General features: G+C 42.1%; 1 protein-coding gene and 1 pseudogene across 1 annotated transcript in view; one reads left to right on the forward strand and one right to left on the reverse strand.

The window, feature by feature from the left end:
- Positions 1–20,216, reverse strand: part of Shcbp1l (SHC binding and spindle associated 1 like) — a 28,790-nt gene extending 8,574 nt beyond the window's left edge. The window contains exons 1-6 of the mRNA XM_027417361.2: positions 19,854–20,216; positions 17,101–17,250; positions 13,084–13,295; positions 6,170–6,256; positions 5,881–6,099; positions 2,580–2,685 (exon numbers count right to left, since the gene is read on the reverse strand). Of these exons, the coding sequence (XP_027273162.1) occupies positions 2,580–2,685; positions 5,881–6,099; positions 6,170–6,256; positions 13,084–13,295; positions 17,101–17,250; positions 19,854–20,216 (1,137 nt within the window). The remainder of the gene's footprint in view (positions 1–2,579; positions 2,686–5,880; positions 6,100–6,169; positions 6,257–13,083; positions 13,296–17,100; positions 17,251–19,853) is intronic.
- LOC100761848 lies at positions 4,807–5,539 on the forward strand (annotated as a pseudogene).
- Positions 20,217–24,184: the final 3,968 nt, after the last annotated feature.

A 24,184-nucleotide genomic window follows, 5' to 3' on the forward strand; every position in this document is an offset into this window, starting at 1 on the left:
CTCGTGGATCAGCCCTGCCAGCCTGAGCTAGAGGTGAGAGCCAGTGGCTGGTTGCTTTGCTTTTCTGATCTTCAGCTTTGAAGTTTGAACCCCAATATCAGTTTTGTTATATCAAGACAAGTGTCACTGTGCCTAGTCCTACTTTTCTATTTAGCATTTATTTAGGGGTGTGTGTGTGTGTGTGTGTGTGTGTGTGTGTGTGTGTGTGTGTGTGTGTGTGTGTAGCACACATGTGAAGGACAATCTGTGGCTGTTGTTTCTCTCCATCCACCATGTGTGTTCTGGGAGCAAACCCAGGTTGTCAGCCCCCTCACCTACTGAACCATCCTGTCTTGCTCTCTTTAGCTCAGAATGACTTTGCAATTGTGGGAAATCCATCATTTTCACATATTGAAGATTCTAGAGTTACAAACAAAAAGCACTAAAGATTTGCAATAAGAATAGAGAAGGAACTTCATTATTTATCCATGTATATATTTATTTATTTATTGAGACAGTGTCTCACTATGTAGTCCTACCAGACCTGAAACTTGCTGGGTAGACCATTCTGGCCTTGAACTCACAGAGATCCTCCAACTTTTGTTTCCTGAGTTCTGGGATTAAAGGCATGCACCACTTTTGGAACACAGTCGATGAATGGAGTCATGGTAGTGTGAGGAAAATTCTGAGTGCTTGTGAGAAAATTCCACGGAAACTGACAAGAGTCTTGTTACTTCAGTTTCTTCACAAACATGGACTTGTTCTTGGCATCAACTTCTATGCCCCTCAAGTGTAGTGGCACTATAATTGAATTTAGCAATGTGATGCATTCTCCCAGGTGTAGAAGGTTCTCCCTTAACACCAACCCCTCAACTGGGTCACAGTATGAGGCCCAGACTACAATGAATTCATCATCGTCCTGTCCAGTCTCATGGCTACTGCATTACAGGTATCACCACCACATCCAACTCCAGAAGACCTTTTTCTGTAGTAATGTTATTTAAACCAAAATCTGAAAGATGGAGAGTTACTCATTACACAGAAGAAACAAGTCTGCATATACTTGGGCACGGGCTGTTGTGAAATATTAGTCTAAGAAATGTTACATTCATTTATGCTGTGGCATATTTGTTTAATGATGCAAAGATGTTTTGCATTCTTTTTTGTTGCATTTGTTTAATTCTGTAGAACTGTGTTATTTTGCCTGCCTAAACCACCTGATTGGCCTAATAAAGAGGTTAACAACCAATGGCTAGACAGGAGAGAAGAAATAGGTGGGGCTGACAGGCAGAGAGAATAAATAGGAGGAGACATCTGGGGAAGAGAGAAAAGAAGGACACTAGGGGACTAGCCACCCAGCCAGCCATGAAGTAAGAAGGAACGAAAGACAGGTAGAACAAAGAAAGTTAAAAAGCCCAGAGGCAGAATGTAGTTAGAGAAACGGAATAATTTAAGTTAGAAAAGCTGGCTAGAAACAAACCAAACTAAGGCTCAGGCATGAATTAGTCTGTGTATTTATCTGGGAGCTGGGTGGCAGGCCCTCAAAGAGTTTTTTAAAAAAGGTTCCCATGTATGAAGGTGGTTGGGACTAATAAAGTAACTCTGAAAAACTAATTAGCAACTTGATAAATGCTGGGAGCACTTCATGAACAGAGTTCCGGAACATGAGCAAGCCAGTGCATAAAGTAGGTTTGCGCTTAGAACAAATACCTAGCCTGTGAGTGTGTGTTTTGGACTGTAAATATATACAGATGAAATTATAACAAGAAACTGATAAATAGGGACAAGAAAGCACAGGAAAAGACAAACCCTGAGCACTGAAAGGTCAGCGAAGAAAGCATCTAGAGACCATGAAAGCCAGGGTAGTACAGAGATAGGGCAAAGCAGAATAGTCCAGAGAGAGGGCTGTGGCATGCTATTAAGCATCCAGCTGGGTAGAAATATTTACTTGTGGTCTCAGAACAATTTGTGTTTGTTCAGAGGCTAACTAAACATATTCATCCAGAGTTTATTCATTTGATATATAAGCCAGGTTTCAGTGGGGATACTTTCCCCAGCCAGCATTGTCAAAATCCTTTGATATATGGCCCTGTGCATGATCCTGTTACAGTATTTATTAGCCTATGTTGAAACTGTCGCTGCCTCTTTACTTGACCATATCTCTGTTTTGAAATCCATGAGATGTATGAAGAGCCAAGACTGCACATCTGTCTCTCTGGGTATGTCTCTCTCTTTGGCAGCAAGGCCTAGGGGCTGTGAAGAGTTGTCAATGCTTATCTAGTATGGGAATGCCAAGACTGAGATGGATATAAGGAAGAATCAAGACATTGTGACCAAGTCACACAAGAACTCTACTTCCTAGAGCTTCTTCCTCCATGCCATGCAGCACACACTTAAGTGATCACATAAGAATGTGTCTTACCTAGGTTTGGTGGCGCACGCCTTTAATCCCAGCACTCGGGAGGCAGAGGCAGGCAGATCTCTGTGAGTTCGAGGCCAGCATGGTCTCCAGAGCAAGTGCCAGGATAGGCTCCAAAGCCACACAGAGAAATCCTGTCTCGAAAACAAAACAACAACAACAACAAAAGAATGTGTCTTACCATGTCAGTCGTCATCACCTTTGCTACAATGTGGGTAATAGTCTTCCCAAAGTCTCTCTTCCCTTTCCTACGTCTCAGAATCCTTGGAAAGAAAGGTCCATGAACTCTATAGCAGAAAAAATTTGTGGGTGAATTAACATGAAAAAATTCAGTCTATCTTATCTTCACCTAGTAAGTCACCAAGGTTTATTAACCATAAGCAACTTGAGAGCAAGCTAGCAAGTGGTTTCATTTTGATTTATTTACTTATTTATTTAAATTTTTTGAAACAGGGTCTTACCTTGCAGGTCTGGCTGCCTGGAACTCTGTGTAGACCAGACTTGCCTAAAACTAACAGAGATCCTCTGGTCTCTGTCTCCTAAATGCTGGGATTAAAGGTGGTCGACACCACACCGAGCCAACAAGATTTTTTAGATTATTGATGTGTAAACCCTTACACTTTTAAATCTTTTTTTATTTTTACTTTTTTCTCCTTCTTTCCTTCCTTCCTTCCTTCCTTCCTCCCTCCCTCCCTCCCTTCCTTCCTCCCTTCCTTCCTTCTTTCCTTCCTTCCTTTCTTTCTTTTTGAGACTGGGTTTCTCTCTGTAACAGCCCTAGCTGTCCTGCTGTCCTGGAACTCAATTTGTAGACCAGGCTGGTCTTGAGCTCACGGAGATCCATCTGCCTCTGCCTCCCAGGTGCTGGGATTAAAGGCATGAGTCACCACCACCACTGCCCGGCATTCTAAATCTTTCATTTTTAAGGGATTATCTTTTAGTGGGGAAATCTACATTCAACCCACTAAATCCATTGCTTCAGTCACTTTGACTCTCCATTACAGCAGGAAAGAAATCTTGATTGTATTTCATAGTCTACTCGTGGAGACTTAATACAAAGCAGAGGTGGGTTGTTTCAGGACATATCTGATTTTAAAGGGCTTATTTTGTTCTTATTTACATGTAGATGTGTGTCTGTGGGAGAGGGCTTGTGCACATGAGTGCAACTCTGGAGATCACAAGTGGAAGCCACCCCCACCTCTTGTAGTTATGGGATGTTGTGGGCCACCTGACATGGGTGCTGGAAACTGAATCCCAGTCCTCTGCCAATTTAGTAAGTGCTCTTAACTGCTGAGCCATGTCTCCATCTCCCTTGACTTTAGATCTCATTAGCTCTGAGCTGTGTTTCCAGCTCCCTTGACTATCTCTAAGGATGTGACTTATAAAATCACAGCCTGTTGCCCTCTCAGCAGAATTATCTTTGTAGCATTGGCCTTTAGGCTCTTCTACTCCTCTCATTCCTTCTCTGTTGGCTTCTCTCCATGTCCTCTTTCCCATTAGGGAAGTGTCAGTGTGATTATTGACTTCTGTCATTCCTGTCAGCTAAAAGTGATGCTTCCTTCCTGAAGCATATACATTTACCAGTCACCCCCTTAGATTCTGTCTCTTGGGTTCTCTGAAGCACTTTACTGCTTCATGATAAGGGAAATAGCTAATATTAAAATAAATTTCCAATATTCATATTGTGCCTTGTGCTTAACTTATTATAAGCAAGGCGTCATTATCATCGTCATCATTATTTTAGTTGCTGCCTTTGAAACGGTCTCATGTAGCTCAGGCTGGCCTAGCTCCTGATCCTCCTGGCTCCATCTCCACGTGCTAGGGTTGTAGATTCGCACCATCCCATCTAGAACTCTTTAATACTGAATTATTTCAATCAAGCTAATCTATGGGCCAAACCCTACCATGCAAGAAAAGCCATGTGCGCCGTCCAGTGAAGTCCAGAAACCACCTCTTGAGAAGTTCCCACGCCCCGAATGCTCTGAGCTTTCTCAGTCTTTTAAACCCCTCTCCCTTCTACTATGCGGCTGCTAGTCTCGCTGCATTACTAGCATCTATGTCTAACTCAAAAGGCATGTCTTGCCTCCTGTCTGCCCACTGTTTTTCTCTTAAACTCGAATAAAATCGTCCTCCGAGCTTCAGAAAAGAAAAAAAAAAAAAAAACCACGGTAGCCACGGAAAGACAATCAAAGTCCCAGGTCTACTGGGACGTCAGTGCATGAGGCCTCAAAAAAAGCAATCCACCCCAAACAAAACAGTCCTTAAAACCTAGCGGTTCAGAATTAGCAGCTCTGCACGCGGCCGGAATCCAAGAGGCGGTGCCGTGTGTGACGTCATCCCGGGCGCAGGCGCAGTGAGATGGCAGTGAGCCGCGCAGACTGACGGGCGTTCGTGGAGCAGAGTGCCACGCAATGGCAGGCACGGGTTTGGTAGCCGGGGAGGTGGTGATGGATGCGTTGCCGTTCTTTAAACAAGGCTACGAGGCGCCCGGCGTGCGGGAAGCGGCTGCGGCCCTGCTGGAGGAGGAAACGCGCAAAAACCTACCAAGAACTACCTGAGCTACCCGACAGCCCCGGATTATTCTGTCTTTGAAACTGACATAATGAGAAACGAATTTGAGAGGCTGGCTGCTCGACAACCAATTGAATTACTCAGCATGAAACAATATGAACTTTCAGCCCCTTCCTCGGGTCAGAAAAATGACATTACTGCATGGCAAGAGTGTGTAAACAATTCCATGACCCAGTTAGAGCATCAAGCAGTGCGAATTGAGAATCTGGAACTGATGTCACAGCATGGGTGTAATGCCTGGAAAGTATACAATGAAAACCTCGTTCAGATGATTGAACACGCACAGAAGGAGCTTCAGAAATTAAGGAAACATATTCAAGATTTAAACTGGCAGCGAAAAAACATGCAACTCTCAGCTGGATCTAAATTGTGAGAAATGGTGTCAACTTGGGTATCCCTGGTAAGCAACAACTATAAGATTGAAAGGACTGGTGTGCAGCTGCAGAACGAGATCTATCAAATCAAGCAGCAGCATGGGGAGGCAAACAAGGAAAACATCCGCCAAGACTTCTGACCTTGGGCAGAAGGGAAGAGAAACCTCAGACCCCTGGACTTTCTCAGAGCAACTGGCTAGGTGTTTAGAGACTGTGGAGTGTGTATACTGTTATGTTGCTTTATATGTGTGTGTTAGCAAAATAAGGATTTTCAACATGTTGCTATTTTTGTAGCTATAAAAATCTGAGTTTTCAAAATGAGTATGACTTTAGAATAATGTCATAGTTTGTAGCAGAAGTTCTTGATTGAAGGCTTCAAATTTTGTAACTAAGCTGCTTTATTTAAGGCTTCTAACCTTTGAGTTTATGTTTTTGTTGAATAAAATACAGTTCTAAGCAAAAAACAAAAAACAAAAAACAAAAAACAAAAAAAACAACCCATGTGCTCCTCTGTGGCCTTTCGATCCCACAAACCCTTACCGCAGGCGTAAGTCCTCCCACATTTTCAGCAAGCCGCAGAGCATCACTATCTCGTAGTATTTCTTCCAGCACTCCACGGCCTCAGCCGCAGACGGGTCTTCTTTAATGTTGCTCTGGTACTCGATGAGCTCAACACGCTTGTTTTTGTATTTCTCCAGAGTTTTCTTGAAGCGCTGTGCAATGGGGCCAGGGATTGTCCCATCCTGAATATCACACCACCTGGAAAGTAGCAATGCAGTTACATGCGCCTCCCTCAGAAGTGGCTCAGTGCTTTCTCAAGTCTACTTACAGATTAATTCTTTCTTCAATAAGGGCAGTATAATTTTCACAAATTTCTTCATCGTCCCAGTCTCTCCAAAGAAAATCATAAAAAAACCTACAATAAACCAAATTAGGATGACAGTTACTAACAGGTAGACAATGTTCAGAAGCTTCTAAAAAATTACATCAAAACTCTCTGTGAACGTTAATTTTAATAAAAATTACATTTACTAAATGTGTGCCCTCTCACTTATGCACTACAATTGCACCTGGAAGTCAGAGAACAGCTGTGGGAGTCTGTACTTTCTTTCCATGATGAGAGTCCTAGGGCTTGAACTTAGGTTTGATCAGGCTTACCATCCGGCTTAGCACCAAGCACCTTTGCCCCCTGAGCCATCTCCATGTCTCCCATCTTTGTCTCTCCACACCTTTTTTTTTTATTATTACAATGCAAGGAGTTGAACTTAGGGCCTCACACATGCTAGGCAAGCTCTATCAGTGAGCTATATCCCCAGCTCTTTTCTGTTTTTTTTTTTTTTCAGATGTATTTATTATGTATGCAGTTCTGCCTACATGCCAGCAGATGGCACCATGTCTCATTAGAGGTGGTTGTGAGCCACCATGTGGTTGCTGGAAATTGAACTCAGGACCTCTGGAAGAGCAGCCAGTGCTCTTAACCTCTGAGCCATCTCTCCAGCCCCCTCCCCCCTTTTTTATCTTAATTTTCTTAAAAAAATATTTTGAAATAGTCTGACTGAACCAATAATAAGAGATTAAACTTTAAATATTAACTATCTGGGCTGTATTTTAAAATACATATAAGAAATAATGTTTCTGGGAGCGAGATTATAAAATTCAGGTTTTATATTCATAGATTTGATCTATGACTTCATTCAAAAATTGACAGGCATTGGTGTCGCACACCTATAATCCCAGCACTCTGGAGGCAGAGGCAGGCGGATCTCTGTGAGTTCCAGGCCAGCCTGGTCTACAGAGCAAGTTCCAGGACAGGCTCCAAAATAATACACACAATTTGTATGGAAAAACAACATCAGAAAAACACAAACATGTAATAAATATCCTTTTGTTCACAGATATCTCTGCCCAATTGAAGTCAGTTTATAACAACCAGTCACACCGTGGACAATGACATCTAGTATTTTTGTTTGTTTATTACATTCCAATCCCAGTTCCCTCTCCCTCCTCTCCTCATGCTCTCCTTTTCTTCCCCCATCCCACCTCCCATCTGCTCCTCAGAAAGGGTAAGGCCTTCCCTCGAATGTCAACTAAGTCTGTCCCCTCATCACATTGAGGCAGGACCACGGAGCGCACCTCCCCACCCCCATGTCTATGCTGAGCAAGGTATCTCTCCGTAGACAATGGGCTCTACTAAGTCAGTTTATGCATTAGAGTTAGATCTTGGTCCCACGGCCAATAGCCTCATATATTGTCCCAGTCACATCACTGTCACCTATATTAAGGGAGTCTAGTTCGGTCTTATGTTCCCCATTTGTCAGACCTGAGACAGTACTCTCTCACTAGCTCAAGCCAGCTGATTTTATGGGATTCCCCGTCAGGGTCTTGACTCCTTTGTTCATATTATCGCTCCTCCCTCACTTTGATTGTCCTCCCAGAGGTCGGCCCAATGGTTAGTTATAGATCTCTGTGTCTGCTTCCATCTGTTCTGGAAGAGGGCTCTAGCTTCTCTGGGGTTGTGGATTGTAGGCTGATTATACTTTGCTCTATGTCTGGTATTCGCTCATGAGTGAGTACATACTGTATTTGTCTTTCTGGTTCTGGGTTACCTCACTCAGGATGTTTTTTTTATAGTTCTGTCCATTTACCTGCAAATTTAAAGATGTCATTGTTTCTTACCACTGAGTAGTACTCCATGGTGGTAAATGTACCATATTTTCTTTATCCATTATTCTTTTGAGGGGCATCTAGGTTGCTTCCAGGTTCTGGCTATTACAAATAATGTTACTATGAACATAATTGAGCAAATGTCTTTGTGTGCCTCCTTTGGGTATATACCCAAAAGTGGCATTGCAGGGTCTCAAGGTAGATTAATTTCTAATTTTCTGGAGAAATCACTGTACTGATTTCCAGCAATGGAAGAGTGTTCCCTCTCCAGCATAAGATGTCATCAGTGTTTTTGATCTTGGCCATTCTGATGGGTGTAAGATGGTATCTCAGAGTTGTTTTGATTTGCATTTCCCTGATGGCTAAGGATGTTGAGCATTTCCTTAAGTGTCTTTCTGCCATTTGAGATTGCTCTGTTGAGAATTCTGTTTAGATCTGTATCCCATTTTTAATTGGTTTATTTGGTAGTTTGATGTCTAGTTTCTTGAGTTCTTTATATATATTTTGGAGATCAACCAGTGAGATGTGGGGTTGGTTGGTGAAGATCTTTTCCCATTCTGTAGGGAGTCATTTTGTCTTGTTGACCATGTCCTTTGCCTTACAGAAGCTTCTCAGTTTCAGGAGGTCCCATTTATTAATTGTCCCTCTTAGTGCCTGTGCTATTGGTGTTACATTTAGGAAGTGGTCTCCTGTACCAATGAGTTCAAAGGTACTTCCCACTTTCTCCTCAATACAGGTCAGTGTGGGTGGATTTATGTTGACGTCTTTTATCGATTTGGACTTGAGTTTTGTGCATGGCAATAGATATATCCAATTATACTAGCACCATTTGGTGAAGATGCTTTCTTTATTCCATTTTATATTTTTAGCTTCTTTGTCAAAAATCAGGTGTTCATAGGTGTGTGGGTCTTTGATTCCATTACATTGGTCCACCTGTCTATTTTTATTCCAATACCAAGCTGTTTTCATTATTAGAGCTCTATAATAGAGCTTGAAATCAGGGATGATGATGCCTCCAGATGTTCCTATATTTACAGGGCTGTTTTGTCTATCCTGGCGTCTTTGTTTTTCCATATGAAATTTAGATTTTTGTTTGTTTGGTTTTTTTGAGACAGAGTTTCTCTGTGGCTTTGGAGGCTATCCTGGAACTAGCTCTTGTAGACCAGGCTAGTCTCGAACTCACATATATCCGCCTGCCTCTGCCTCCCAAGTGCTGGGATTAGAGGCATGTGCCACCACTGCCCAGTTAGATCTTTTTTTTTTTTTTTTTTGAGGTCTGTATAGAATTGTGCTGGGATTTTGATAGGTAATGCATTGACTCTGTAGATTGTTTTTGGTAGGATTGCCATTTTTACTATGTTAATCCCACCTATCCAAGGGCATGGAAAATCTTTCCTCTTCAGTTTTGTTCTTCAAAGACTTAAAGTTCTTGTCATATAGGTCTTTCACTTGTTTGGCTAGAGTTACCCAAAGATATTTTATGTTGGTTGTGACTATTGTGAAGGGTGATGTTTCTCTGATTTCTTTCTCAGCCCATTTGTCATCTGTGTATAGGAGGGCTACTGACTTTTCTTGCATTAATCTTGTATACTTATATGTTACTGAAGGTGTTCATCAACTGTAGTTCTGTGGTAGAATTTTTGGGGTCACTTATGTGTACTATCATATCATCAGCAAATAGCATAAATTTGACTTCCTTCTTTCCAAGTTTTATCTCCTTGATCTCCTTTTGTTGTCTTACTGATCTAGCTATAGCCATACTGAATAGATATGAAGAGATTGGACAGCCTTGTCTTGTTCCTGATTTTAGTGGAATCACTTTGAGTTTCTCTTCATTTAGGTTGATGTTGGCTATTGACTTGCTGTATATTACCTTTATTATGTTTAAGAATGGTCCTTGTATCCCTTGATCTTTCCAAGACCTTTATCATGAAGCGGTACTGAATTTTGTCGAAGGCTTTTTCAGCATCTAATGAGATGATCATGTGGTTTTTTTTTTTCTTTCAGTTTGTTTATATGATGGGTTATATTGATGGATTTTCCTATGTTGAACCATCCCTGCATCTCTGGAATGAAGCCTACTTGATCATGGTGGATGATGTTTCTGATGTGTTCTTGGATTTGGTTTGCCAGTATTTTATTATTTTTGCATCAATGTTCATGAGGGAGGTTAGTCTGTAATTCTCTTTCTTAGTTGTGTCTTTGTGTGGTTTGGATATCAAGGTAACTATAGCCTCATAAAAGAGTTTGGCAATGTCCCTTCTGTTTCTATTGTGTGGAACAATTTGAGAAGTATTGGTATTAGCTCTTCTTTGAAATTCTGGTAGAATTCTGTGCTGAAACCATCTGGTCTTGGCCCTTTTTTGTTTGTTTGGGAGTCTTTTGACAACTGTTTCTATTTCCTTACGGGTTATAAGGCTATTTAATTTGTTTATCTGATCTTGATTTAATTTTGGTATGTGGTACTCATCCAGAAAATTATCCATTTCCTTTAAATTTTCCAATTTTATGGAGTACATATTTTGAAGTATGACCTGATGATTCTCTGGATTTCCTCAGTGTCTGTTTTTATGTTCCCCTTTTCATTTCTGATTTTCTTAATTTGGATATTCTATCTTTTGGTTAGTTTGGATAAAGGTTTGTCTATCTTGTTGATTTTCTTGAAGAACCAACTCTGTCTCATTAATTTTTTGTATTGCTTTATCTGTCTCTATTTTATTGATTTCAGCCCTCAATTTGGATTATTTCCAGCCGTCTACTCTTCGTGGGTGAGTTTGCTTTTTTTCTAGAGCCTTCAGTTGTTCTGTTAATTCTTCAGTGTGGAATTTCTTCAACTTCTTTATGTTGGCATTTAGTGCTATGAATTTTCCTCTTAGCGCTGCTTTCTTTAAGGTCCCATAAGTTTGGGTATGTTGTGTGGTCATTCTCATTGAATTTTAGGAAGTCTTTAATTTCTTTATTTCTTCCCTGACCCAGTGGTGATTCAACTGAGCATTGTTCAATTTCCATATGTTTGTGGGCTTTCTGAAATTAGTGTTGTTGTTGAATTCTAACTTTAACCAGTGGTGATCTGATAAGATACATGGGGTTATTCAAATTTTTTTTTGTATCTGTTGAGGTTTGCTTTGTCACTGAGTATGTGGTAGATTTTTGAGACGGTTCCATGAGGTGCTGAGAAGGTATGTTCATTTGTGTTTGGGTGGAATGTTCCATAGATGTCTGTTAAGTCTGTTTTATCTGTTAGTTCCCTTATTTCTCTGTTAAATTTCCATCTGGCAGACCTGTCCAGTGGTAAGAGTGGGGTGTTGAAGTCTCCCACAATTAGTGTGTGGGCTTGATGTATGATTTAAGCTTTGGTAATGTTTCTTTTACAAATGTGGGAGCCCTTGTATTTGGGGCATATATTTTCAGAACTGAGATTTTCTCTTGCTGGTTTTTCCTGTGACGAATATGAAATGCCCTTCTTTATCTTTTTTTTAATTGATTTTGGTTTGAAGTCTATTTTGCTAGATATTAGGATAGCTACACCAGCTTGTTTCTTAGATCCATTTGATTGGAAAATTTCTTCCCAACCCTTTACTCTGAAGTAATGTCTGTCTTTGAGGTTGAGGTGTGTTTCTTGTATGCAGCAGAAGGATGGATTCTGTTTTTTATCCAATCTATTAGCCTGTGTCTTTTTATAGGTGAATTGAGTCCATTTATATTAAGGGATTTTAATGACTAGTGATTGCTAGTTCCTGTTATTTTTGTTTTTGTTGTTGTTGATATCATTATGCGTGTTTTTACCTTCTTTGGGCTTTGTTGCTGTGTTTTTGTGAATGACATAGATGTCCTTCGATTGAAGTTTTCCTTTTAGTACTTTCTGTAGGGCCAGGTTTGTGGATAGGTATTTTGTTTTTGATTTTTTATGTGTTTGTTTTTGTAATGTCCTCTTATGTTAAATGAAATATTTCAGATGCTGTCCTGGTTATTTAACTATCGACTTGACGCAGCATAGTGTCACTTGAGGAGGGAATATCAGTTGAGTGATTGCCCAGATCAAATTGGCCTGTGGGCATGTTTGTGGGGAATTGTCTTGATTGTGAACTGATTGTAAGGGCCCATCCCACTGTGAGCGGCAACATTATCTGGGCTAGTCATCCTGGGCTGTATAAGAAAATAAGTTAAGCAAGAGCTTTCAGACATATAGTGTTTCTCCATGGTGTCTGCCTTCAGGTTTCTGTCCAGGCTTCACTTATGAGATGGACTGTGACCCAGATGTGTAGTTAAACTCTTTCAACCTCTAAAATACTTTGGTAAGAGTATTTTTATCACAATGGAAAGGAGACTAACACAGATGCTTAAACATGAGTATCAGTGATTAATCATATCTAGAATTTGTTTTCTTTTTGAGACAAGGCATCATTTAAATCAGGCTGGCCCTAAACCTCCTATGCAGCTGACGATGACCTTAAATTCCAGATCTTCCTGCCTCTGCCTCCCCAATGCCAGTACCTGTCACTGCACCTAGCTTCTAGAACTCTTATTTACTTATTTGAGACAGGGTCTCACCATATAGCCCTAGATGACCGGGAACGCATTATACAGACCCACCTGCTTCTGCCTCCTAACAGCTTTGATCAAAGGAATTCACCACACCTGAGTTTCAACTCTTCTAAACTCAATTTTTATAAAACACAAGATAAATATAGAGCAAACTTTTCATTACCCATTTCTAATACTTATACAATTTGTAACTAACAGTTAAAAATGTATTATTTTAATTAAGAATGGGTAAACTTACTGGGCAGTGGTAGTGCACACCTTTAAACCCAGCACTTGGGAGATAGAGACAGATGGATCTCTATGAGTTTGAGGCCAGCCTTATCTACAGATTGAGACCCAGGACAGCCTCTAAAGCTACACAGAAAAACCCTATCTCTAAAAAACAAAATAAATAAATAAATAAATAAATAAATATAAATTTAATCCATCAGTCTCAAGTAAATCAACAAAGCGTTTATATGAGCAGAACTTACACATGAAATGAACTGCGGGAAAAAGTAATTTTCAATTTCATCAGTAAGAAAGCCTTGTTACCTCACAACTTCCAAGGCCAGAGCAATGTCACGAACATCTGCATCTTGTCCTTCAACTGGGTACACTTCCAGGAGAGGTGCACTGTACTCCAGCTCCTCCAGAACCTCGTCCACCAAGTCCCTCGGGATGTTTGCAATGTTAGAAGAGAAGGGCTCAGCCACAGAAACTGTCACTTTGAAACAAGACAAGCTCTGGCGTGGTTTACAAGTCACCTAGGATAAATATCATACAGGAGCTAACTGCAAATGTAAAAAGCCACCAGGATTTCTCATGTATGAGCTAGTCACAATGTTGCATCTTCTAAATTCTTAGGACTTTTCTTGCAACCAACATACTAAATGATTCTGGATAAATGTTAAATCCTAGCAGGTTTGTTTTTGTCTTTTGAGACAGGGTTTCTCTGTGTAGCCATGGCTGTCCTGAAATTCACTCTGTAGACCAGACTGACCTCGAACTGCCTTGAGAGTGCTGGGATTAAAGGCATGTGCTGCCACCAGCAGCTTCAAGCACCTCTTTTTTTAAAAAAAAAAAGATTTTACTTATTTATTATGTATACAACATTCTGCTCCCATGTATATCTGCACACCAGAAGAGGGCACCAGGTCTCAAAATAGATGGTTGTGAGCCACCATGTGGTTGCTGGGAATTGAACTCAGGACCTCTGGAAGAGCAGTCAGTGCTCTTAACCTCTGAACCATCTCTCTAGCCCCCAAGCACCTCCTTAAAGGGAATAGTTTTAAGGTTTCACAAAGAAAATATGTTGTGCTGGCTAGTTTTACATCAACTTGATATAAGATAGAGTCATTTGAGAGAGGGAACCTCAATTGAGAAAAAGCCCCCATAATATCAGGTGCAGGAAAGCCTCTGGGGGCATTTTCTTAATTAGTGATGGGGAGGGCCCAGTCCACTGTGGGTGGTGCCACCCCTGAGCTGGTGGTCCTGGGTTCTATAAGAAAGCAGGCTGATTGGGCTGCAAAGATGGCTCAGCTGTTAGAAGCTAGGCTCACAACCAAAAATCTAAGAGTTCAGTTCCCAGCACCCATGGCTGTCTCTCCAGCCACAAAAAAAAAATAAATAAATAAAATAAGGAAGGAAGGAAGGAAGGAAGGAAGGAAGGAAGGAAGGAAGGAAGGAAGGAAGGAAGGAAGGAAAGAAGGAAGGAAGGAAGGCAGACTGACAAGTCACGAGAAGCAAGCCAATAAGCAGCACCCCTCCATGGCCTCTGCATCAGATTCTGCCTTCAGGTTCCTGCCCTGATTGTGTTCCTGTCTTGACTGTTTTGGTGATGAACTGTGATGTAGAAGTGTAAGCCAAATAATCCCTTTCCTTCCCGAGTTACTTTTGGTCAAGGTGTTTCATCGCAGCAATACGAACCCTAAGATGTGTCTTCCTACATTTTTTTGTTGTTGTTTGTATTTAGTTTTTGAGACAGGGTACTTGTGGAGTAATCCTTGTGTACACTGTGTAAATTACAGTGTGATTGGTTTAATAAAGAAGCTGGCTGGCCAATAGCTGGACAGGATAAGATTAGGTGGAAAACCAGACTAAGGACACTGGGAAGAAGAAGGGCGGAGTCAGAAGACTGTTAGGAAAAAGACACTGGGCAATGGCTGGGAGACTAGCCCTCCTTTTAGTAGTGTGTTTTGTACCCATGTTGAAGTAATGTGTCACAATGTGACATTCCCATATAAGATTTGATTAGAAAAAGCCCCAAATTATACTACTACTACTAAAAAAAAAAATAGCCACATTTTACCACCAATGATGGTGTCACTTCATCCATATGAAAGAAATCCAAAGCCAACATAAAACATTCAGGCAAAAACTGCTCAAAATCTGAAGATAAAAGTGTCTCCCTGTGGTGACATTTTGTTTATGATCTAACAAATAAAGCTTGCCTGAAGATCAGAGTGCAAAGCTAGCCACACTAGTTAGCCATAGAGGCCAGGCAGTGGTGGCACACACCTTTAATCCCAGCACTCAGGAGACAGAGGCAGATGGATCTTTGTTAGTTCAAGGCTACCCTGTGGGCTACAGGAGATTAAATTTGTCTAAAAGAGAAACAGAGCTCACCCAAAGGTGTTCCAAGCACTTGGGATCCTATACCCTTAATCCCAGCACTAAGGAGGTGGAAACAGGAGTGCTATGGCTGGGTGGAGAGAGGAATATAAGGCAGGAAGAGACAAGAGAGAGATGTAGTCTGAGGAGCAGTGCAGTCTAAGCAGTCTGGGTATGCAGTCTGAGGACAGGATCACCCCCATTGGCCTGAACAGTGATAGAAGTAAGAATTCTCTAGTGGCTGGGCCACTTTGCTTCTCTGATTTTTAGCATTAACCCCAATCTCTGACTCTAAGCTTTTATTATTAAGAACAATTAGAGCCGGGTGGTGGTGGCACACACCTTTGATCCCAGTAGAGGTAGAGGGATCTCTGTGAGTTTAAGGCCAGCCTGGTCTACAGCGCAAGTTCCAGTACAGCTAGGGCTACACAGAGAAATCCTGTCTCAACACACACACACACACACACACACACACACACACACACACACACACACACATCCAAAACCACTGAAGTATTTTTGAAAATTTAATCCTAAGATTCTAATGTTTTTCTAATCTCTGGTAATAGACTGAAAATTTTTCAGCAAGTCATTTTTTCACAATTTAATTGTTTTCAAGTAATATGTGATGTGATAAGTTTCAAGGGTTTTTTTTTTTTGTGACCAAAAAAACATATTTGAAACATCTATCTAGGTTGGCAAGATGCCTCAACTGGTTAAGGGGCTGGCCAATAAGCTTCTCTCTCTGAGTTTGATCCCCAGAACCCATGCATTGGAAGGAAAGAACCGACTTCTAAAAGTTGTCTTTGGACCTCCACACATGTACTGTGGTATACATGCACGCATGAGTATGCAACACTTACAACATTTTAAAAATGTAAAAAAAAAAAAAAAAAAAAAGCTGGAGGCAGAGGCAGGTGGATCTCTGTGAGTTCAAGGCCAGCCTGGTCTAGACAGTGAGTTCCAGAACAGCCTCCAAAGATACAGAAAAACCCTATCTCGAAAAACTAACCAACCAACCAACCAAGCAAACAAAACAAAACAAAACCTCTTGGAGCATCAATCTTGAGTATAATATTAATTAATTGATATTAATTAATATTTCTATACAAGGATGATTATCTTTAAGGGACTCAAACTATGACACCAAATGTGCCAGCCTCTGGACCTAAAGAATCTGAAGCTTAGCTGATGGCTTGGAAGTTGGTCACACTGAAAAAGTCAAATACTGACAACAGTTTCTTGATCTAATTTTCTTTTCTCATCTGAACTGAAGTATATAATCCAGACAAGTAAAAGGGACATAATAGACCATTTGTGGAAGCCCAACTTAATAATTATTTAAGAAATATATTTTTTTCGTTGCTTTTTCTTTTCCTTTCTTTTTTGAGATAGGATTTCTCCGTGTTACCTGGCTGTCCTGGATCTCTCTGTGTAAACCAGGCTAGCCCCTAACTGCCTGCCTCTGCCTCCCTAGTCCTGGGATTTCATGCCTGGCAATAAAATACAGTTCTGGGGGCTGGAGAGTTGGCTCAGTGATTATGAGCACTGACTCCTCTCCCCAAAGACCTAGGTTCAATTCCCAGCACCCATATGACAGGTCACAACTATCTGTAACTTCAGTTCCAGGGGATCCACCCTCACAAAGACATACATGCAGGCGAAACAATAATGCACACAAGATAAAAACAAGTAAATCATTAAAAAAATACAGTTCTGTTATTTTTACAGTATCTGAGGAATTGCAGCTGGGTTAATAATTATTGCTCAGTGCTATCAGATCCTATTTGATCATTAGTTGTTCCTAAGTAAGTGTATGCTGGTGCTCATCTTTATCCTCTTTCCCGTGCTGTCTGTTTAGCATTGTTATTGGTATTACAGCCTCAGATTCAGGAAGTCACATTTCCATCATAAAAGGGGTTGCTAATGTCATTCAAAGAACAAAGCAAGGCAATTTACCTCGACTAGTATACCCACGAAAGGAATGGAAGCCTCTTCATATTTCTCAAAGAATAACTCTGGGTTACTCTTCCAGACTCCAAGCCATTTGTCCTTCAGTTTCAGCTTTTCTGACAGGTATTTACTCATAGCTTCATCTGCATCTTCTGCCTAACGAGAAAGAAGACACAGCTGTATAGATAAATGCAAGCTTGGAGAGACAGCTCAGCTCCCAGGGGCAAACACTTGGAGAGCAAGCCTGAAGATGTGAGTTCAATTTCCAGAACCCACATAATGGAAAGAGAGAAGTGACTCCTACCAGCTGTCCCAACCTCCCCATGTGTGTTGTGACACATGTATCACACACACACAAAGACACAGACATGTGATAATAAAAAATTTAAATGGATATGTCTTTTAAATCAACAAATATATAGAAGTTTATAAGACGTATTTTTATTTGAAAATATAACCAACATTACCTTAAACAGTGAAAAACCTGGAAAATTTATAGTTTTTTTTTTTAAACTAAAACCTTATTTAACAGAAACGGTCATAAACACAAAAATAAAATGGAGAGCTCTATTCACTCAGCACTTGTTATGGATTATGAGTAGAAGGGGTGTGGTCTTAGAGATCACAACAGCAGTTAAAAATACATAGCGATGTTTTAATTAACTTTTAAAAATGGGGCATTGCCTATTTAAAACACATTAGGAGTCATGCCTGTGATCCCAGCACGTAGGGGGTGGATGCAGTAGGATTGGGGTTCAAGGCAAGCCAAGGCTGCATGAGACTGCCTCAAAATCCAACTAAACAAAAAATTCAGCGCATCAAAATTTTAAATTGCATTCCATTTTATTAAACAAGTGAGTGTGTTAAACACTCAGTAAATATTTGCCCATTTGATTTTTAAGTTTAAAGTCAGCCAATTAAAGGGTAAGTCATCTAATCTATTATAATTGATAAGACCATAACCAATGACAGAATAATTTATATAAACATTTTCCACTTATTTTTAGCAGACCAGGCGTCTAATCCTCAATATCTGATTAAAAAAAATAGGGGGCTGGAGAGATGGCTCAGAGGTTAAGAGCACTGACTGCTCTTCCAGAGGCCCTGAGTTCAATTCCCAGCAACCACATGGTAGCTCACAACCATCTGTAATGAGATGTGGTGTCTACCCACGCACCCATTCGTCATGGCTGCCTCCAGGGCTTGTTTGCTTTTTAACTTACAGCATAATCAAGGCTGTGGTTCTTGAATACATGAATTTACAACTACGTAATTTCCCACGGCATGAGGCCATGGAAGTTCTTTGTGGGTTACTGTTGTCTGTTTGAGATAGGAAGGCTGTTGCTGTATACCCTAAACTCAATCACTGGGCAATCAGTCCTCCTGCCTCAGCCCGAAATGCTGGGATTACAGGAGTGTGCTACTATGGCTGCCCCACCATACTTTTTTATCGCTCCTTCCTTCCTTTTTTCAGGAGTGCAAGAAGTGTGTCGATAAAAGCAGGGTGTTGTATCATACTGAATCAAACTCAGTATTTCATTCAAGCACTCAACCACTTCAACTAGATTGCTAGCTATTTCCATTAGCTTTACCTCACTGTGTAACCTTGGTTGACAGCCAGCCTCCAGCTTCCCAAGTACTGGGACTACAGGCATATGCCTTCACCTGGGAGGCAGGGCAGGTGGATCTTTATGAGTTCTGGGCCAGCCTGGTCTACTTAGTAAGCTCCAGGACAAACAGAGCTACAGAGAAACTCTTGTCTCAAAACAAACAAAAAGATCAAAGCCACGAGTCACCACGCTCAGCCGATTTTTACATTCTTATAACCATCACTGCAATGAATAAGACTTGTACACAAATTCTGCTATACCTTCTTAAAATATAAAATAGAATTAAAACGTAAAGTTTGTTCTGTTGGAGGTTAACAGGTGTCTTCCCTACAAAACACCTGCCTATACCGGGACTGGCAGACTGGGAGCCATCATTCTCATTACATCTTAGGTTTGTTTTTATTCTATGGTTATGCGTGTGTGTACACCTCGTGTGGGCCTGGTGTCTGGGGAAGGTCAAGAGAGGATCTCGGATCCCTTGAAGAGGAGTTAATGATGGTTGTGAGGTACCATGTGGGTTCTGAGATCGAAAACTCGTGTTCTCTGCACCAGCAGCAAGTGTTCTTAATCAAAGAGCATCTCTCTCTAGCTCCCATTTTTAGAATTCTAGTGTAATCTCCCCTTTATGTTTGGGCCCAAATTGCTACTGCTACCTAATGGTATGTGAACTCTAAGATGTATTATTAAAACTGGTGTCGGGTGTTGGTGCTGGGCATCCGGGAGGCAGAGGCAGGTGAGTCTCTGTGAGTTGGAGGCCAGCCTGGTCTCCAGAGTGAGTTTCGGGACAGCCATGGCTGTTACACAGAAAAACTCTTGTCTCGAAAAACACACAAACAAACTGGGTGTAAGCAATGAGATGTGTGGACACCAGGATGTGTGAGCACTGAGATGTGTGCACAGAGGTGTGTGAACAGTAAGATGTATGCTCGGGCAGCGATGACCCCTCCATGGCTGCCTTGTTTGTTTGTTTGTTTTTAGGAGGTTGTTATTTTAAGCGACTACTTTGTATAGACAGTATAGACAACGCCTCTGGGCACATCTAAGGTGATCATGGTGGCCATTTTGTACACCTTGAATCCGAGAGACTGTTTTGAAGAGATAGATTTGCCTTCCCAACTCCCCCGGAGCTGTCCCTCTGCAGCTTCACACCTTCGAGCCCTGCAGCACCTGGTCGCAGTACAGAGCCACCTTCTCTCTGCGCCACATGCCCCTCATGGGGGATGCGCAGAGCGGCGGCAGGGGCTGTGCCTCCTCCTGGTCCTCGGGCACCGCGAGCACGGGCTCCTCGTCGCCTGCCTCGGCCTGAGAGACCGGCGGGAGCTGGAGCCGCCGCCGCGCCGCCTTGCCCTTCACAGGGCGCGGGGAGGCCACCACTGAGCGCACCGGGGACGCGAGGCTCTTGGCGACCGCGGCCGCCAAATCCCCCGGGATGTCTGGGTCGGTCTGCTCCGCTGGCGGGCTGACGCTCTCGACCGCGGCCTCGGGCTCGGAGGTCGTGGGGTCCGACTCCATGTCCGCGCTGCAGCCGTTGGATGCCTTCCCCGCGCGGAATCTCGCAAGCCCGTGCGCGCGCGCGTGGGCGAGCATGCGCGCAGGCGGGAGCAGAGGGCAGGTGCAGGGGCGGTGCCCTAGCTCTGACTCCGCCCATTGCTTCTTGGTAACTCTAGATCCCAGGAGGAAGTTTTTCTTAGGTCCTGAAACCTTGGGCCAGGCTAGCTTCAAACGCCCTACGTAGCCAAGGATGACCTTGAGCTTCTGATCCTCCTGCCTCCATCTCCCAAGCGCCTGGATCACCGGCTTGTGTCACCCACGTTTCAGTGTATACAAGGCAAGCACTCTACTAACTGAACCATATCCCCAGCCCAAGAAAACATATTTTCTTTTCTTTAAATATTTTTAAAGATTTATTTATTATGTATACAGTGTTCTGCCTGCAGACCAGAAGAGGGCTCTTCAGATCTGATTATAGATGGTTGTGAGGAGCCACTATGTGGTTGCTGGGAATTGAACTCAGGACCTCTGGAAGAGCAGTCAGTGCTCTTAACCTCTGAGCCATCTCTCCAGCCCAAGAAAACCTATTTTCATGCTAGGAAGTAAAACTGGAGCTGGATGGTTGTTACTAGAGAAAACTCTGGGGATAGATGTAGCCACCTGGGGTCACCTTTCCACACAGATCCCAGTGTAAGCATTCCTTCATATCGTAAGTGAATTGCTCATTTTTTGGTCAAGATGTGGTCACGCCAAGAGAACAAATTATCCGCGGAACTGCTCAGAATTCTCCCCGATGGGAGTTTAATGTGAGCATGGATTTCCAGCGGCAGCAATGTGAGCAAGTCGCCAAATATTTTCCTAAAGGCTGTTCAAGGCCTTTGAAGAACGACAGAACCCCGGTTTCTGGTACTTGAGGCTGAATGTACATTGAGCCAGTTGGAAGACAGTCTGTTTACACTAGCTGTGAACTCTGTGCTGGGGCCCCATAGTTCTCAGCTGAGGTGCCTTGGGAAAACACCTGCCTTCCTTCCTTGCTTGCTTGGAAGGACACTGTGTTAAGTTGTGAGTTTATTTTGAAGAAAACGTTCCCATTCATATCAGGTTTCTGTAGTGCAGATAATAATTATGATTTGAATTATTCTGGATTCTTCACTTTTTGCTACATTGGTCGAGAGTCGTGACTTTTTTAAAAACTGATTCCATTATAACTGACCAAGTCCACCCACCCAAATTAAAATCTATTACTTGCTGTTGCTTTTTCCCTTGCCTTCTCTTTTAATTCATGTGTGTGTGTGCCTGTGTGTGAAGGGTTTTACTGTTCAGTCCATGCTTGCCTGGTGCATTATGCAGACTGGGCCTCAAACTCTCAAGGTCCTCCATCTGTCTCCTAGGCACCGGGCTTACAGGCACCCACTGCCACTCCCTGCTCACTTACTCTACTGATGTTTTAATACTTTGTTCCTTCTTTCTTCTTTGAAATTTTAATTATTTTATTATTTTTAGTCCTTAGGTTCAGAGTAATAAGCATCACCTGCCCTAGTTCTAAGAATTTAAAATTCAAAAACAGTAACAGCCTTCCTTCCCTCCACAAACAAATGCGTCTTAGGAACTTACTAGGTGCAAGCTTAGATGACAAAGGCATAAAGACAAAAGACACAAATCCTGTCCTCCTAACCCTAGTGAAGAGTGCAGAGCGGCCAGTAAATGATCGCCATGAGTAAGGACTAAGATTTACACACAGATTTTAAAACCTCCTGTGTTAGGGCTGGAGAGATGGCTCAGCAGTTAAGAGGACTTATTGCTCTTGCAGAGATCGGGGTTTGATACTCGGAACTCACATGGCAGCTCCTGTTCCAGGGGATCTGATGCTTTTCTGATCCCTGTGGGCACTGCACACACTTGTTGCATGTGCCTACACACGTGTAGGCAAAACACTCACACACATACAGCAAAATAATAAGCATAAAACAAAAATTGTGGAAGAGAACCACTTTTCTTCTCAGAATAATCAATATTTAACCTGAGTCTTTTTAAAAATAAAGTTTAGAGCTGGGATGGATTAAACTCAGCACTTGAGGCAGAGGCAGGAGGATCTCTGTGAGTTCAAGGGCAGCCAGGACCACAAAATGGGACACTATCTCAAAAAAAAAGTTAAATTTATAAAAAGGAATGTGTTGCCAGAGTGCTTCCCCAAAAGTATTAATTTATATTTCCAATACCAGATAAATTCCCCAGTAAGGCCAAGAAGTAAGTTGCAGGCAGCTAAGGCAGGGGTGAAATAGAGGGGGGAACAGGGTTAAGAATGCAGAGATGCCAGGCATTGGTGGCCCAGGCCTTTGATCCCAGCACTCAGGAAGTAGAGACAGGGGGATCTCTGTGAGCTCAAGGCCAGCCTGGTCTACAGAGCAAGGTCTAGGACAGCCAAGGATACACAAAGAAATTCTGCCTGGCAGGGGTGAGAGGGTGGGGTGAGGATGGGGAGAAAAGAATGTCAATTACAAAGTGAGACCCTGACTTAAAACAAAAAGCTAGGGAGAGTCATCCGTAGGTCTTAAAAAGCAGTGAAGGAATTTGACTTATAAGAATGTTGTGGAAGAGGGATGGAAAGGATTTAAGAGTCAGAGGATCAGGAGGCATGCTACGAAATCTGTCCTCAGGACATGACATGGCCATTGCACCTGTGAACTCAATGTGGCTATAGTTTCCTACCCAAGATCAAATCAACACGATTAGTCAACGTTGTATCCGGCAGACGTGACTGGACTTGGTAGGTTAAGAACAAAAAGGAGAACATAAGAGGCAATGAGGACATGGTGGAGATGCCCGGGGGTGAGAAAGAAGAGATGGAGGTTCCTGGGGAGAGATGGAGGGAGGAATTGGGGTACATTTGATCAAGATGCATCCTTTACATATATAAAATATCAAAGAACAAAGGAAAAAGAGCCCACTGCTCCCCAAAAAGGAAAGAACTTGGTTTAGGTAGAATACAACTAATGCAGGAAAGACAGACTGGAACAAAAGTCAGATTGCCAAGATATAGTCAAACAGGCTGGGATATTTTGTGTTAATGAGTTAAATTCTAGCTGTATTGATATTCTTACTTATACAACTTCATGTCCCATCCCCTGCTCCAGCACTCTCAATTACTGTTCTCATCTGAGTATCCCAGTTCAAGCCAGTAATATTAGCCAGCTCCCTCAGTGTCTAGACCTTTTCTTTCCTTAGCCAAACCAGCAGTGGCGTGGTTGGATTATGTTTGGGGTTTTGACTTTCTTTGGCCAGGGATAGGTCCTCACAAGAGGTACATGAGGGCTTAAGATTTCATCTTCACCAGGCATTGGTGGCACACGCCGTTAATCCCGGCACTCGGGAGGCAGAGGCAGGCCGATCTCTGTGAGTTCAAGGCCAGCCTTGTCTCCAGAGTGAGTGCCAGGATAGGCTCCAACGCTACACAGGGAAACCCTGTCTCAAAAAAAAAAAAAAAAAAAAAAAAAAAAAAAGAGAGAGAGATTTCAAGCATACAAGACTTAGACTTCTAATGGATAGAAATGAGTTTAAAGGGTTTAGGGGAATCTGGAAATTCAAATCTGGGGCTTCAATATTCTTATGTGCATCAACCAAGATGTATCCATTTCTGAACCTCAACCACTGCCCATTAGGACGTGCCTTGGTGTAGCAGTCCTGCTTCGCCTAAGGAGTCAGACGTCTTCTCTGAAACTTGGTTAACTTTATAAAAATCCTGAGACTCTGTTTTTCTACTTTTCAATAAGGAATACATCTTTTCATGTAGTGTCATAATATTGTGTGACTTTTACTGAGGAAATGGGACTCCAGCAGCATACCAAAAAATCTATATCGCAAAAGTCTAGCTTGGTGAACCAATGAGTTTATTTGGATTACTTAGAGGACTATGAGTGAGGAATTAAAGGAGAATGAATAACTCAAAAGCAACTGCATCACCAAAAAGCCCACCTCAGCTTGAGTAACAA

The sequence above is a fragment of the Cricetulus griseus genome, chromosome 5 (assembly GCF_003668045.3).
Source record: "Cricetulus griseus strain 17A/GY chromosome 5, alternate assembly CriGri-PICRH-1.0, whole genome shotgun sequence".
In the NCBI taxonomy this organism is placed as follows: domain Eukaryota; kingdom Metazoa; phylum Chordata; class Mammalia; order Rodentia; family Cricetidae; genus Cricetulus; species Cricetulus griseus.